The sequence below is a fragment of the Lolium rigidum genome, chromosome 3, assembly GCF_022539505.1.
Source record: "Lolium rigidum isolate FL_2022 chromosome 3, APGP_CSIRO_Lrig_0.1, whole genome shotgun sequence".
Taxonomy (NCBI): Eukaryota; Viridiplantae; Streptophyta; class Magnoliopsida; order Poales; family Poaceae; genus Lolium; species Lolium rigidum.
In genome coordinates this window covers 309,228,284-309,243,884 of record NC_061510.1, presented here as the reverse complement: position 1 = coordinate 309,243,884, position 15,601 = coordinate 309,228,284, and the positions used below count along the sequence as shown (strand labels likewise).

The window sequence follows — 15,601 nt, the reverse complement described above, 5'->3', positions numbered from 1 at the left end:
GCAATTGATCATTCTGATAGGTGTCATCTTCATGATCGGAGAAAATATTTCATCAAAGTAAATACCCTTTTTCTGGCTGAATCCTATCACAACTAGTCTGGCCTTGTACCTTGGATGTGATGTCTGCTCTTCTTGATTAGTTCTATAGACCCAGTTGTTCTTCATAACTTTCTTGCCCTTAGAAAAATTCACTAGCTCATAAGTATGATTCGTATGGAAGGAATCCAAATCTTCTTGCATAGCCTTATTCCGCTCCTTCTTGTCTCATTTTTCATTGCCTCTAAAGAACACTCAGGTTCTAAACCATCAGACAATAACACCACATATTAATCTGATGCATACCTAGTGAAAGTAACACAACCTCTGTTGGACCGTATGAGCGAATCTTTTGTGGACTAGCTGGTGTTGGTGATCATTTTCTTCAGAATTTTCATAATCTTGATGCTCGGGAGCATCTTCATCACTACACCACTCTGTGCATCATCTTGCACATCTTCTAGACCACCCTCTTCAGCTTCTTAGTTAGCTAAATCTGCACGACCTGGGTCAGAATGATTTATGTCTCTTGTTGTTGTCTTTGAGGAGGAATTTCTCACCCACCGGAATTGACTCCAGAATATTATCCTTTGTCTTCACAATATTCTCAATAGTTTGGTCTTCAACAAACACAACATCACAACTTCTCACAACCTTTCTTGCTATTGGATCATACAACTTGTAACTGAACTAATCGCTCCCATAGCCAAGAAATATGCAATGTCATGTCTTTGAATCAAGTTTTGACCTTTCATCTTGAGGAATATGAACAAAGGTCTTACACCCGAAAATCTCCAGGTGCTCATATGATACGTCTTGCCGTAAAAGACCATGTTTGGAACATCACCTTGCAATGGATAACTTGGTGAGGATTGATAAGATAAACTACAGTCGACAAAGCCTCACCCCAATAATGTTTAAGCAGCTTCGCACTTGACATCAATCATCTAACTCAATCCTCCCAGTACGACCATTCAGGTGTGGTGTCTTCCGAGGAGTAAATAGGTGCCTAATTCCCTGCTCCTTGCAATAGGCATCAATTGGTCCAGTATACTCTCCCCCATTATGAGTGCAAAGTCTTTTTACTAGTTTCTCTCTCAACTGAGACTTGGAATCGCCTGTTTAGTACTTGATCTTCGGTCTTCAGTACATAGACCTAAACCTTCCTAGAAAAGTCATCAATAAATGTGACAAATTACTTTGCTCCACCCATTGACCCCACCAACAGTTTGCAAACATCAGAATGTACCAAGTACAACACCTCAGGCTTCTTGTGAGGAGGCTCACTCTTGAATGCAACTTTGTGTTATTTCCCGGCTAGAAAATCTGAACGTTTCTTAATGTGAAGACCTTTCAACAATAAAATTCGTCACTAGCACTGTCATCCCCTTCTCAATTATGTGGCCAACACTGTGAAAGAAATAGGCTGTAAAGACATGATTTTGACCTGGTAGAGACATTATCTCTACCTCTACAGCACAATAGAGATGTTTGTTAAGTGTCACACAAGTGCCACTACAAGTAGTGTGTCTAACACTACCAAAATATCTTTACGTATTGTAAGACATTACGTAGAGGCACTACATATTATCCATACATTGTATAAGACATTAGTGAATACATTTATTAATATCATTACTCTATAGCATAGAGAAAAATAATATATTATAAAAGTGGGAAGCAATCCCCGAACCCAAAATCTTTAGGCAAAGGTTGTACCCATCTAACCACTTAGCCTCACAAACAACAACTTACTAATATTATTAAACAAAATCTTATTAGTACTATATTGGATACCTCAAAATTATGTAAGGTGCCTCTACAAAATGTAAATAGTGTCTCAAACTGTGTCTGTAGCTATAATGTAAGGTCATTTTAGAAAGTGCCTTTAAAATGCCTCTATATGATTTCTTGTGGCAATTTATTGAGTGTCTCATAGAATGCCTTGAAGCACACATTTGATACTTATGAAAGAAATATGTCAACTAGTGTCTCTACCGTTAAGATACATTAATGGCGTCTCAAAGAAATGTCTCTACATGATTATTGGACAATTTAATAGAGGAAAATCATAAAGTGCCTCTAGAAAAGTGCATGTACAAACAGTTTTTGTTGTAGTGCAAGTCTCGTGTGCCACAAAGCACAAGCATCTTCTTTCTGCAACACATTGTCATAGGCAGTAGAAAGTTTAGTGTGAGCATGATACAAAACTGAAACCATAGTACCTTTAGCAACAATTAGTTTTCCTTTAGGGGGCTAACAAATTTGTTGTATCAACCATCGAGGCATGCAACAATTCAAACTCACTCTTCCTGTTGCTTGGCTTCCATCCGACAAAAAATATCATCTACATGGGTGTGGCGGATACCGTGGCTTCATATTCCATCAAACACCGCACAATACAGTACCAATGCCCTCGCCGGTGCTTTAGAGAGGACATTTTCCCGTATGTGCATCCAGCTCACCCAGTGCAAATCCCTAGGATAAAGTTGGGACCACTTAAGTATAAGACTAGTCACAAAGCATATTATCATATAGAAGTATCATGTTTATGATACTAGTATATGAGTTATATGTTACTATCTCCACAATGCATGGTATCATGTACTAGTACCATAATCTTCTTATATTAATTGATTTGTAAAATCTCAATGCAAATATATGTATTCCCTCCGATTCAAATTACTTGCCACTAGTATGGATGTACCTAGAACTAAAATATGTCTAGATACTACCTATGAGGGAGTTCATGATTTATTTGATATTAATTTTTCTAGTACTATGTGCTATGATACGGCATCCACCTATGATACTACTATTCTCTCTCACATCTTTAATTGCACTGCCACATCAACTTTTTGCATGCATGAAATGCATGTTCTCTTAGTTGAATGTTTATTGGTTTTTGTGCCCACATGCTATATTATTGGTATCTATGTGAATCTTGCTTAAATTGCTTATACTGGCTAGGTCATTTAGTGGTCTATCTTGAATTCAACCCCTTCAATATGCATGAATTTCCCATACTATTGGGTGATGAAGGTTCTGGGGTGCAAATACCTGGAAATCATATGTTGTGCATGAGACCAATTTTGTCGTATCACAAGATTTCCCACTTTCAAATCTACCATAATTTCAGAAGAATAATTCAGTAGCACCGAAAACGCTATAGGGGGCGCTCATTGGCAGCGTACCCTTCTAAACGCACGCGACTATCCGCAACGTTGCGGAGGGCAGCACACACAACTAGTATGTGGGACCCGACTGTACTCGGGTCTAAAAAGTACCTGCAACGCTCACCCACGGGGCAAGCGACTGCTATCATACCAGTTGCGTGTGACTTTGCCCGCCAGATTTCAATATATTGGGCTGATGGACGAATCAGGAAAAATACTAGTCGCGTGTCACATTTTGGGCATGCCGCTACTATCAACTTAGTAGTAGCGTGCCATATTTTGGACACCCTAGTACTAATCCCAGGATTCGCACCCCCCCACCCCGGTGCATCGATATCGCCTTTTTAGTTTTGAAAACAAATCATAGAATTCAAATAAATAAAATCCTTTGAGATGGCCATGTGTTATGTCATCTAGTTTCAAGGAAAAATAACAAACATGAATTTTGATATATTGTGCAAAATGAGTTCATTTCTCGGTAAAATGGCTTTTGTGGTTGCATACGACCTCCGATTAAAAAAATATATATGAAAATGCATCTACGCAAAATTTTACATCCGATTTCAACACCCTTCGGATGTTTAGAGAAATTTTAGATTCCCAAAATAAAAAAGGAAAACAGAGTTTTTTTTTGGTTTTAGATTTTGGCGCAAAAAAATTTCAAATCTGAAAAATTCCAAAAAAAGATCACTTCAACTTCTCCACCCTCACTCTCTTCCACTTCTTCACCTTCTCCCCTCCTCCTATTCTCCCTCTCCACGTTCTTTCCCTCCTCCTGTTTCACTTCTCCACCATCTCCTCTTCTCCAGCAACGGCCGGCCATCTCCTCCCGACGATGGCGACCAGCAGACCTCCTCCAGCGATGGCGACCACCTCCTCCACGACGACGGGGACCACCGGAACTCCTTGGCAATGGAAACCACCTCCTCCCCCGACGACAGTGACCACATCCTCCCTCGACGATGATGACCACATCCTCCCTCGACGATGATGACCACCTCCTCCCCGGCGGTGGCAACCACCTCCTCGCTGACAATGGCAACCTCCTCCTCTCCGACGATGGGCCACCACCGACGACCTTCTCCTCTCCTAGATCTTGTCAATGCCATGGACTCAATTTCTTTATGTTAGTTTTTAGGTTGTTTTGTGAAAAATCACGTGGACAGCTGGGCGCTAGTCCCAGCTTTATTTTAAACTGCAAAAAAATTTACTAGCAGCGGACCGGATGAGAGCATGCGACTAATCACTTATTGGCAGCGTGCCGGGTGCGCACGCGACTAGTACCTGACATACTAGTCGCATGTCGGGTAAGCACGCAACTAGTAGTCCATTACCACTGATGATGTACCACTAGCGGGGCCCGCGACTGGTAGCTAAATTTGGCGCGCGATGGTAGGCTTTTTCCTACTAGTGATTGTTATGACTTGCATCTTTAAAATAAAGGGGTATCACATATGCAGTGTCATTCATTAAAGCATTCCATGGACTATGTATTCCTTCATTTTTCTCAATATTGTCTCAGTTGGATGCGTTCTATTACCTTAGCCAGTCCTCTTGGGTAGGGTTTTGAACCATCTGTTTATGCGGCGCTTTAGATGAAACTTAACTGTGATAGACGCTTTCTCTTATGAAATGAAACTAGCACATGCTTGTTTAACGTTCCTACTGTTTATCTACTTATCGTGTACTTTTCTCTTGTTACATTTAAGTTTGTAGCTATTTCAGAAACAGCAAGTTTAGATGAGAATCTGGACTTTTCTGCAATAAACACTTGCAAAGCTGTTGCTGATGTGGAACACCTATAAATGAGAGTGCGTCCCTGAACTTCGGTTGATAACACAGTATAATGTACAACTCACATCACCTGAGAGTACCATAAATTACTGTGCAATACACAAGAGAAAGAAGAACAAGTCTTGCTCCTGATGCACGCTTATGTGCACGAAAATGCAGGAGAAAGGATGCCACCCAGAGACGAGGAAGGGCGTAGCAAGCGAACGAAATGCTTCGGGAAGTTGCAAATAAGTATAGATCCGGAGATTCCCAAATAGCAAAGGAATTTACGTATATGTATGCATGTCACCGAAATGCACCAAGTCTTATTTACTTTGCAGAATCCATGCCATTATATATGGGCCAGCTGCTGTAACGCATGCATGGGTGCAAAAATTTCGGCCCAAACCAAATGCTTCTCTTCAGAAATGCACTGAATTTTGCATGCAGTCTGATCATCATCTCCGAAATCATGTACTGTACGTATTACGGTAGAATTGACCAGAAAGTGGGTCGGTAAGTTGGTGCACAATCCTAGTCCGATTCCGGCTCCGGTTACGATTAGACGCTGCTCCTGCCTATATAGCATCACCTCATTGCCTCTCCGGGTTACATACGTGATCTACAATCGCCGGACGATCGGCCGCGCTTGGTTTCTTGATCCTCGATCGCCCGCACGCACGCAGGAACGATCGAACCGCGCGCGATGGCGGCGGCGGGGCCGCGGAAGACGAAGGGATCATCGGCGGCGAGCGGCGGCGGCGGCGTCACCAAGACGAAGAGGAAGATGAAGAGGAAGACGAAGGTGCTCCCGCCGCTGCTGTCGCCGGGGACGGCCGTGGAGGTGCTCCGCAACGGCAAGTGGGTGGGCGGCGGCACGGTGACGATCCGGAACGACCGCACCTACATGGTCAGCCTCCCCGAAGGCATGACCGTCCTCATGACCCGGGGGAGGGTCAGGCCCACCGCCGGATACGGCACGCTTTACTGGTAGGGATCCATCGGACACCCTCAACCTCAACGCGCGGCGGCGACGCCGGCCGGATCGGAGGACTGAACTATACATACACGCAGACGCAGGGGTTTCTTTTCTTGCACGCCTAGTCCTTGGATTCTTTTCTTCCATTTATTAGTACAAGAATAGAGAAAGGAAGATCTGACAGTAGTTTCTCGGAATCAAGGATTGTTTCAGGTTCCATTTCACCGTATTTCTCTTGAGTGTTTGTATTTGCTGTTAACTGTTATTGTGATTATTATATCGGAGATTAACTGATGGAGACAAGGAGTGGTTAAAATCTGTCAAACGGAAATTCGAGCGAAATTCCCAAGCTACTACATAAGGACAGTGTTGGGCGTCCCCCGGGGGATCTGATTCCCCAGCCCCCGGGTCCCCATCCGTTGGATCTATATCATGTACGGTTAGATTTGCATGTAGCAAAAAACCATCTCCGGCAGCAAAATAAATACCCCCGGCAGCAACTTCATGTAGCAAAAAACGGTTCGTCCATGAAATAAAAGAAAACGTTTGAACTCACCGGAGTCTCGCCGGAGACATCGCCGGAGAGCTCGTAGCAAAAAAAAGTGTGTTATTGTAGCAAAAATAGTTATCGTTGGATACATCGATGGGGAACTCGCCGGGGAACTCACCAGAGACCTCGCCGGAGACTCACCAAAAGACCTCGCTGGAGACCTCGTAGCAAAAATATTTTGCAATTGTAGCAACATCGCAAAAAAAAGTAGCAAAAAAATAATTCCTATGTTGCAAATCCACGAAACATGTGGCCACAAAATCCCCAAAACACAATCCCGCACGTAGCAACACATAACACCATTGGAAGCAACCCCCGACCACGGTTGGTAGCATCGCCGTGTGTCATTTGTAGCATCCCACGCCATCAACCAATGTAGCATTATCGCCAACCTATAGTAGCACCATCGTCAACCTAGGGTAGCACCGCCAGTATTCGTACGCAGCATCACATGAAAAGGAAAAGAGATGGACGTCATCGTCAATGAAATTAGGCTAATTGGCATCCCCCGCTGGCATCCATGGCCACCGTGCTCTTCCAGGCGGCCTTGGCGAGCGTGACCTCGTTGGGCTCCACGCCCTTAGCATGCATCCTTCTAAAGATGTCGAAGCCGCGCCGGCCTCGAGGCCATCCCCAACGACGCCCCCAAGCGGCCAGAGCGTTGGGGCGACTCGGAGACACCATGCGCAAAAATCGGATCGCGTCCACATTGGAGTTGTTGGGCCGACGGGGAGCAGCGCGGCGGTGCCTCGGCGCGTGGGGCAGGTCGGCGGCGGAGGTGTGGCGCAGGACTAGGTGATGGTAGCGGCGAGCAGTTCGGCGGCGGAGCACGCGGTGCACGACTAGCGGCGGAGCGCGGCTAGGAGAAGGAGCGGCTTCTGCTACGTACGTGTGCGGGGGATTTGGTCTCCATGGATGGGAGAGAATTGTGGGTTGGAAGGGATAAGGCAGCGTCATCATGGGTGGCCCGGCGGACACGTGTTGTTACTAGGAGGCGGAGGTTGTAAGCGACGCGATCCCCCGTAGGATTCTAATCATTTTCCACTACATAATCTTTGCAACAACAACGACCGTGATCTTGCCAGGGCTCAGTTTACTGTTTGATCGGTGGTACAGCAGGAGAAAAACTAAATATACATTACCATCTACTATTATCATGAGAAAAGTTGATATGTGCGTTTCAAGTAGCTGCATGAATAAAGCAGTCCTCTCAGACCAGGGGGAACTGAAAAAGCATGCTAGCCATCAGCCACACTGCAATTCTTCTTAGCACAACAGAAATTTCTGACGAACAAGGGCTTTCTCGATTGTTAAATCGAAAACAAATTTTGTGTACGTATCAAAAAGAATATCACGAATTAATTCGTACTGTTCCCCGACCCCGACGAACTGTATAACCGAGGGGAGAAGGAATTATGACATGTGGCAGATGGGAGCCAGGTCAAGGGAGCTCCACAGCAGCACGTCGCTGTCGACCGCGTTCGGCGACGAGATCCCGGCCTCCGGCGAAGAGCTCGCCACGTCCGACGACGAGAAGCTGTTGCTGCCTGAACTCTCCTCATGCACCCCGCCCTTAGATTCTTGGCTTTGTTGCTTTTTCTTCATGCACGCGTCCCTCAGGCCGGACAGCGCCAGCCCGTGTCCGGCTCCGGCATGACCGTCGGTGTTGCTCAGGCGCATGCGCAGGCACTCCGACACGCCGCTGAGCGCGTAGAGCGAGGCGGAGATCTTCCGCTCGTACTTCATCCTCCTCATCGCCTCGTGGATCGCCGCCGAGTGCTCGCTGGCGCAGTCGTACTCCGTTACGTCTGTCTCGTTGTCTGCCTCGGCGCCGCCGATCTCCGACGCCATCATCTCGAACGGTGAGAAGAGCCCGGCGTCGTTCACGTCCCCCGGAGATAATGGGGGCGCGTCCATGAATCCGAAGTCCAGGGGCGCCTCCTCTTCGTCGTCATCGTCGGCGTCCTGTGAGCAGTTCGAGTCCTCCTCGTGTTTCACGACGCCATGGTCATGCTCGTCGCCGACAGAGTCCTCGCTCCTGAAGAAGTCGTCCACTTGGAAGCCGCACTCCTCTTGGCCGCCGACGCCGTACCCTTCTTGCTCTTGCACCAGTGCGCTCTGTGCACCGGCGATTGCACCGAGGTAGTCGTCGTGGCAGATGGTGCGCGCTCGCTTGAGGCGTAGGAGTAGGAGGTTGGTGACCTTGGAGGGGAGAGCCGATGGCTCCGGCGGCGCGTGGTGGTGGTGGCTTGCCCCGGTATCCGCGGCGGATGTAGCCTCCACGGCGGCGGTGCGTGGCCAGAAGTTGGTGCGGGTGTTGGCGCCGCGGAGGAGGCAGGCGGCCTCGTCGTAGGCTCGCGCGGCCTCCTCGGCGGTGTCGAAGGTGCCGAGCCACACCCGGATCTTCTGGATGGTGTCCTTGATCTCCGCCACCCACCGCCCAGACGGTCGCTGCCGCACGCCCACGAAGCGCTTCCGGCCACGCTGCACTGCCGCCACGGCGCCGACCGTCTCCGCCCATGATTCCGGCCGTGCAACTGACGTGAGGCCGGTGGTGTCGTGGTGGTGGTGGTGGAGATTGTCGGAGGCGAAGTCAGACCCTGCGGGAGACAGCTTGCGCTTCATCGCCATTTATGGATTGGGTGCGCGTCCGCTGGTGGTGACTGACTGTCGATGGCTCGGTGTAGCTCAATGTTAGAGGTGAATTAAGGTTCCAGGCTGCTAAATGTCATTGGGACAGGCGCGTATATATAAGGTGGAGGAGAATGTGAGCCACTGAAGATGGGAGGAGAAATGACTTCATGGTCATTTGGATTGTAGGCGTGTCACTGTTGATTGCTGATGGCTGTTGTTTTGAGAGCTTTACATATGGAAGCTGGTTGAGGAACTTCTGACTCGGAAACTAAATGCCTAGTTCTTGAATTTGCATTGTTAAAATGTTTTAGTTGTGACGACATATCTATTTTTCAGTATGCAGCTAGGTCGTCTAGGACCGCACAGTTCCCACAAAAAAGAAGACTTGGACTGAAAGAAGAGAGGTTTTGTTCAAAACCAGATTAACTTTTTAAATACGGAATATGTTTTTTCATCCACCAAAGTTTGTGCGTGCAATTCTACATGGTACCAAACCAAACATGTCTTGAGTTCAAAATTTGGCTGGCGCAACTTAAGTACTCCCTCCGATCCATAATACTTGTCTTAATCACGTGTATCTAAACACATTTTGGTGTGTCTATTCACTCGTAGTGCGCCCATTCACTCGTTTCATCGACGCTTATTATGGATCGGAGGGAGTAATAAAATGGATCCCCCTTTTGATCCTTGTTTAGGCCTAATGCAACTACACATGAGAGGGGTGTTGAATTATCGATTAGAATTGTTCTTTTTTGTTAATTGAGGAATATGTCTATTTTTCTCGGTCTGGAACCCGTAATTATTGAAATTTACTGGGCTTGAAATTGCTTTTCATTCTCATAGTTATGAAAATGGTAAGAAAGATAAAAATACGATCTTGTTTCATAGCGCATTTACCTTCATAGGCTCAAATGTTTGACCAGGGTTTTTTTCTTATTTTTATTCACTTTATTACTTCTATTATAGACCCATGTGTACTACCTATATTTCTCATCAATTTGAGCTTCTGGGTGAACTGAGTAGTGCGTGTAATTCTACATTCAGATCACCCCAAAGCTGTATTGGTGCTGACTTGGCGTGGTTTCAATCACAAGTAAGATGTGACTCAACCTTCAGACAAAAATATAAAATGAAAATAAAAATCTACTTGCATCCCCCCTTACTTGCGTATGTTCGCCTCCACACCTTACGTTCAATTGCATCACACTTTTGGTCCATGTTTAGGCTTGAGGTAACCACATGTGAGGATAACTGTTAAAGTATACGTGCAAGCTTTCCCATGAACTGGCTGGTGGATGCAATTCTCCAATCAATTCACCCAAAGCGGTACCAACGCTGACTTGGCATGGTTTTCAATCGTAAGTACTTATATGTGGTTATCATTTTGCATCACAAAATTACATGTTGATAGTTTAATGGTTGGTTATAGGCTTGTTCGAAGGTAACCTACTATGTGAAGTATTTTTAAAGGCAGAGAGTACACAAAGATAGTTCACCTAAACGTTCTAAAAAAAAAAAAAGTTCACCTAAACTGCATGTCAACAAAGTGCAAAAGAACACCAAAAATAGATAGTGCATACATCTAAAGTCGGCGAAAACCCTATAGTTAGGGCAGTGCACTAGCGGGACGCAACAAGGTACATTTAAAAGGCTATACAGATAAACATAATACACCCAAAGAGATATCACAAACAAACATAGTATAGAACATGCAGTTAAGGCAGTGCGTTTCCTAGATGGAAGTCGCAAGTCAGTGCATCTAAAGACAATATAACTAAAGGTACGGAGTCAGGGCAGTGCAACCATGAGACGTAAATCAGTACAGATACAAGACAGTAAAGTTCGATTTGTGCATTACATATATTGGATGGAGGACAATGCAAGTGTTTCAGTTTAGGCAGTGCTAAAATGAGTTGATTTTTCAAAGCATGTCAAACATTAGATCAAGCTTTGAAGAGCTCAGCACGAGGAATATACCTGTAAAAAAGATTGTAATTTTGACACTCGATTCATAATATAATTCATTTTACTATTTGAATCTAAAAAAATTATAATTTACTAAAGCAATGGGCTAGCCGGTGACAAGTAGTGCACGAGGAACCACTCATGTGGAGGACTCTCTCACGGGCACACCACTTGTCGCGTGGCAAGCATAAAAAAAATGACCTTCATAGAAGGGCGCTTTTTTTTTAATCAATCCGATTGGGACAAGCATACAAGTATCCATGTAACATTTGGTACGAATATGTGATCACTTGCCATCAGGAAAAAAATCCATAAGTTACTTACCTTGTTTCATAAAATTTCAAATTACAGAAAGCAAACCAGCCAATTGTATAATCTTTACGAAATTTCTCAAGTACATCTTCTCTACACGCATTTCATTTTCACAAATTTTCGAACTTGCAGGTATTATATTTTGCAGAATTAGAAATTGTCAGGTTTATACAGAGTTACAGACACAGGTTCATATTAAAACTTCCCTACATGCGTGGACACATACTAAATAATTCATTTTATGCTTTGACAAGGTCCATAATACGTCCAAACATCAGCTTTTGGTGCTTACTAAACGTCTTCTTGTTTGCAAATAATTTATCTACAACTACGTTTGAGGAATTGAATCAGTCAAGGAGTGCGTCTTGAATTCTTGATGCTACATCAATTTGTTTAGTGAGAATCCAGCGCCAAAAGGTCTCGAGAGCAAGTTAGATTCAACACAAAATGTAGTCACACATCATGCCAGCCAATCAGCCACCATATTCTTACTTCCATAGGTGTAAGCCGTCACGCCTATACTTTGTTCTGTTTCACTAACCAAAACTGGAATTTTCAATCATACGGTGAAAGTTTGTAGCTTCGAATTCAGTATAACTTTTGAATGCAAAGGTCGAGAGTTTTATTACCTTATAATATGTCAAATTAGTATGAACATGCTACTACAGCGGTTGTGAATAAGATTACATGAATAGTGTCTCTAGCATATACACGGTGTCGTCTCAGAAACTGAGCCCGTACGCATCAAAACTGTAAATGGATCTAGCTTACAATTAGGAACAACGAGACATCCTCCATCTCACTTTACTAAGTCATTATTGCTTTGAGACATTACGCATAGCCGTGTAGGAACGTACGTATAGAATGCATATATATCAGTCTTGCTGTGCAACCATTTCCAAGCAACTCCTGCCACAGTTGATCACAGAGCGAAGGAAATTCACGCCGCAATTTTGGAAGAGATCAAAACCGAGTTATGATCACAAGGCATGTCGGATGGTCGCTCCTGGGGCAAATGTAAACAACATCAAGTAGGGACGGTAAACCTCGGAGGGCCATCTAGAGACCTACAGCTGGTGTACTGTTTCCAAATTGTCATTTGTTAAATCAGCAACGGTTTCTCTCGTCACCTCTGTTTGTAGCTGTCACGCCCGACGAAACTGTCAAGATAATGACGGCGTATCCAATGCGGCGAAATGCGCTTTCCACACGGCCTCTCTTTTGGCGGTGATTTCATCTGAAACCTGATCACTGGTTACTTGGTTAGAGCAGGTGAAGTCACCAGAGACGGACGAGCAGAACAGATCAAAAATACGCTGAGCAAACGCGTGAATGATATGGACGTCCGATATAATTTAACCAAGTGCTATAGTTGCTCCAGCCTCCAAGGCTCCAAATCATGCGTGTGCAGCACAGCAAGGAATGAGCTCAACCTGGGACCAATTCTGGTACCGTGATGGCAGCAATGTCTATAGTTCGTCTTGCTGTTGACTATACTTGACTTAAGCTCTCCTTTTCAACTGCCCGGCAAACGCATTGGTCCAGTCCAGGGCAACTTTAGTTGCCTTTGGAGTACCACTTCCAGCCTATAAGTGCGACATGGTCAAACTAGAACTGAGATACCCATGACTCCTGGCTTTAAAATGACATCAAATGGGTACCTACACAGATAAGGTTTTAGCTTTAGGTTCCGTCTCACATGACAGAGTCTCCTCCCAAGGTTTTTCTTGAGTAAATACTACGACAAGAGCGAATTAGTGACATAGAAATAACCTCAAAACAAATAGATATCAGGTCAAAACTTTCCAATGGGTGCACAAGTGGTCATAACTGATCTATATAGTATCAGCCATTAGGATGTATATACAGCAACATATATAGTTCCTATGAACAGAGAACAAGACATTTGGCAGGCAACAACGGCCAACGTTGCCATGTGTAGTTGATTGATGCTTTCACCAGGTTGATTGAAAAACACAAATGTCCCTTGCTCCAAGTGGCAACATCATATATCCATTACTAACTTAATTTGGGAGATGTTATTATTAAATAGCAGATGGGGAAATTTGTGTGTGTCTCGAGGAGAGAGCACCACAGCTCTTTATTCATCCCATTTTACACTTTATTCCCCACAGTAAGGAGGTAAGGATGAGCTAAAGATGTCAATTCATGTTTATTTGTTACATATTGTCATGCCCTCACTAGGCCCTGTCCTTTCGCAAAAGGATTCAAGCTTCAATATTCGAGAGTCTATCTTTTCCTCAATGAGGAGTTTGTTGAACCCAATGTGTTTAGTGCAATTATGTTGAAATGGGTTGTTTCTGCCGTTGATTGACTTGTTACCACAATGGAACACTGCTAAGAGTTTAAGGAATAAGAAAGTCACAATAGCAGGTGAGCAGGAACAACAGAATCACGATTATGATAAGCTCTTTAGTTGTGAAGGAGCATTCACCATTCAAAAAAATTTATAATGTGCTGCAAACATTCATGTAAACCAGACTCGCAACTTCAACAATAAGTTAATCTAGTTTGTCAAACGGAACAGTAACTTTTCCACAGCTGTTCATGCAGAAGTTTATAATATTCAACACAACACACTTTAGCAACCACAAACTAAGCTCTTTGCCTATGAGGTGGTTAGCCATGATGTGGTAGGTATTTTCTGTCGTATGTATATTCGTCCTGGAGAGAGTAGCAAGTTATCAATGTAAAAATAGTACATGCACACCAACCATGTGTTAATGCACCAGTCTGTGTGCATATATACTGATACCGCTAGTCTGCTAGCTCATTGCTGAGTAGATGATACACCCTTAATTACCTGACGAAAACAGGAACCGCTAGCTAGCCTGAATATATGAGACAAAACATAGGAAATGTGAGAAAGTAGATGTGGAGAATAGGAGACATCAGTAATGAGAAGACAACCCCTCAAGGCACTCCAAAGTTCCAGTGTGTGATTCCGGATGGTCCACAAGATCTTTGTAGGTAGAATTATCTCTCTATCTTGAGCCGTCTCAAGACTGAGGAACCGCCTCTGTGTCTCTCGGATTGATCAATATCAGAGGCGACCTGTCCGACAGACCTAGCTACCTCTTGAGTCTTGACCAAATCAGAGCGGCACGGGCCAGCACTGCCAGCCATTCCTCGGGGAAGACTTGTATAGGATCTCCCCATTAGGTAGGATCATAGGATCAACTTAGAGAAATCATACTTTTGCTATGCGAAAAAATCTAAAAATAATTAGCAACATGCATATAGGTTGTATCTACAACTCCAAAAAAATTCAGCTCAAAATCTAATCTACACTTGGAGAAACAAAAAAGACAAATTCTGATGTGAATAGTGTCAAATCTGGTTGACTAGTATTTCACACTATTCACACCCAGATTTATCTTTTTTGTCTCTCTAAGTGTATGTCGAATTTGAAGTTGCAAATTTGTGGCATTACATATATAACATAGATGTGTGTTGTCATTTTTTTAAGAATTTTTGAACATGTTTTGTCTTTGCAAAAAATTAATCTCATAGATCTCATCTAAGATCTGATCCTACATAAGTCTTCCCCGCCATTCCTCCAGTGCTGCAAGTAGGGGTGAACATGGGGTGGAAAATTTCCGATTTTCTGCAGGGAAAACGGAAACAGAAGGGAAATACGGAAATTGAAACGGAATTTTGCAAAATAAGAACGGAATGTTTTTGGCGGAAACGAAAACGGAATCCATCACATTGGAAACCTATGTTTACATACAGCGTCAACCTCACAACGGACAATATTTTCAGTGAGTCGGGTGCGCAACAGGAATTCCAGGCAAATATATAGTACATTTTCATGAATTTAATAATATAATGTTGACATATAATGAGCAGTCAACAACGCAATGTCAGCAGAACTAACTTTTCTACAGTTACTTTTCTACATAAGTTTATAATGTTTAACACAACACACTTCAGCAACCGCAAACTAAGCCCTTGCCTATGGGATGGGGTCTTGGAGTCCATGATGTGCCAATGGAACAGGGCCTGTACATGTTTTGGCATCATTCACCCTCTTCTTTTCTGTGAGAAATTAATAGGTGCCACCCAAGTTTATGAAAGCACAGTTTGCTCCAACATGCAACCATAAGAACTCCGGAGTTATTTGCAAATCGGTGTTTCTTCGAGAAATTAGAA

General features: G+C 44.1%; 1 protein-coding gene across 1 annotated transcript; it reads right to left on the bottom strand.

Annotated features, from left to right (window-relative positions):
• Positions 1-7,927: 7,927 nt before the first annotated feature.
• Positions 7,928-9,145, bottom strand: LOC124702570 (ethylene-responsive transcription factor ERN1-like). Its single transcript, XM_047234721.1, has one exon. The coding sequence runs from the start codon at positions 9,143-9,145 to the stop codon at positions 7,928-7,930; it is 1,218 nt and encodes a 405-aa protein (XP_047090677.1).
• Positions 9,146-15,601: the final 6,456 nt, after the last annotated feature.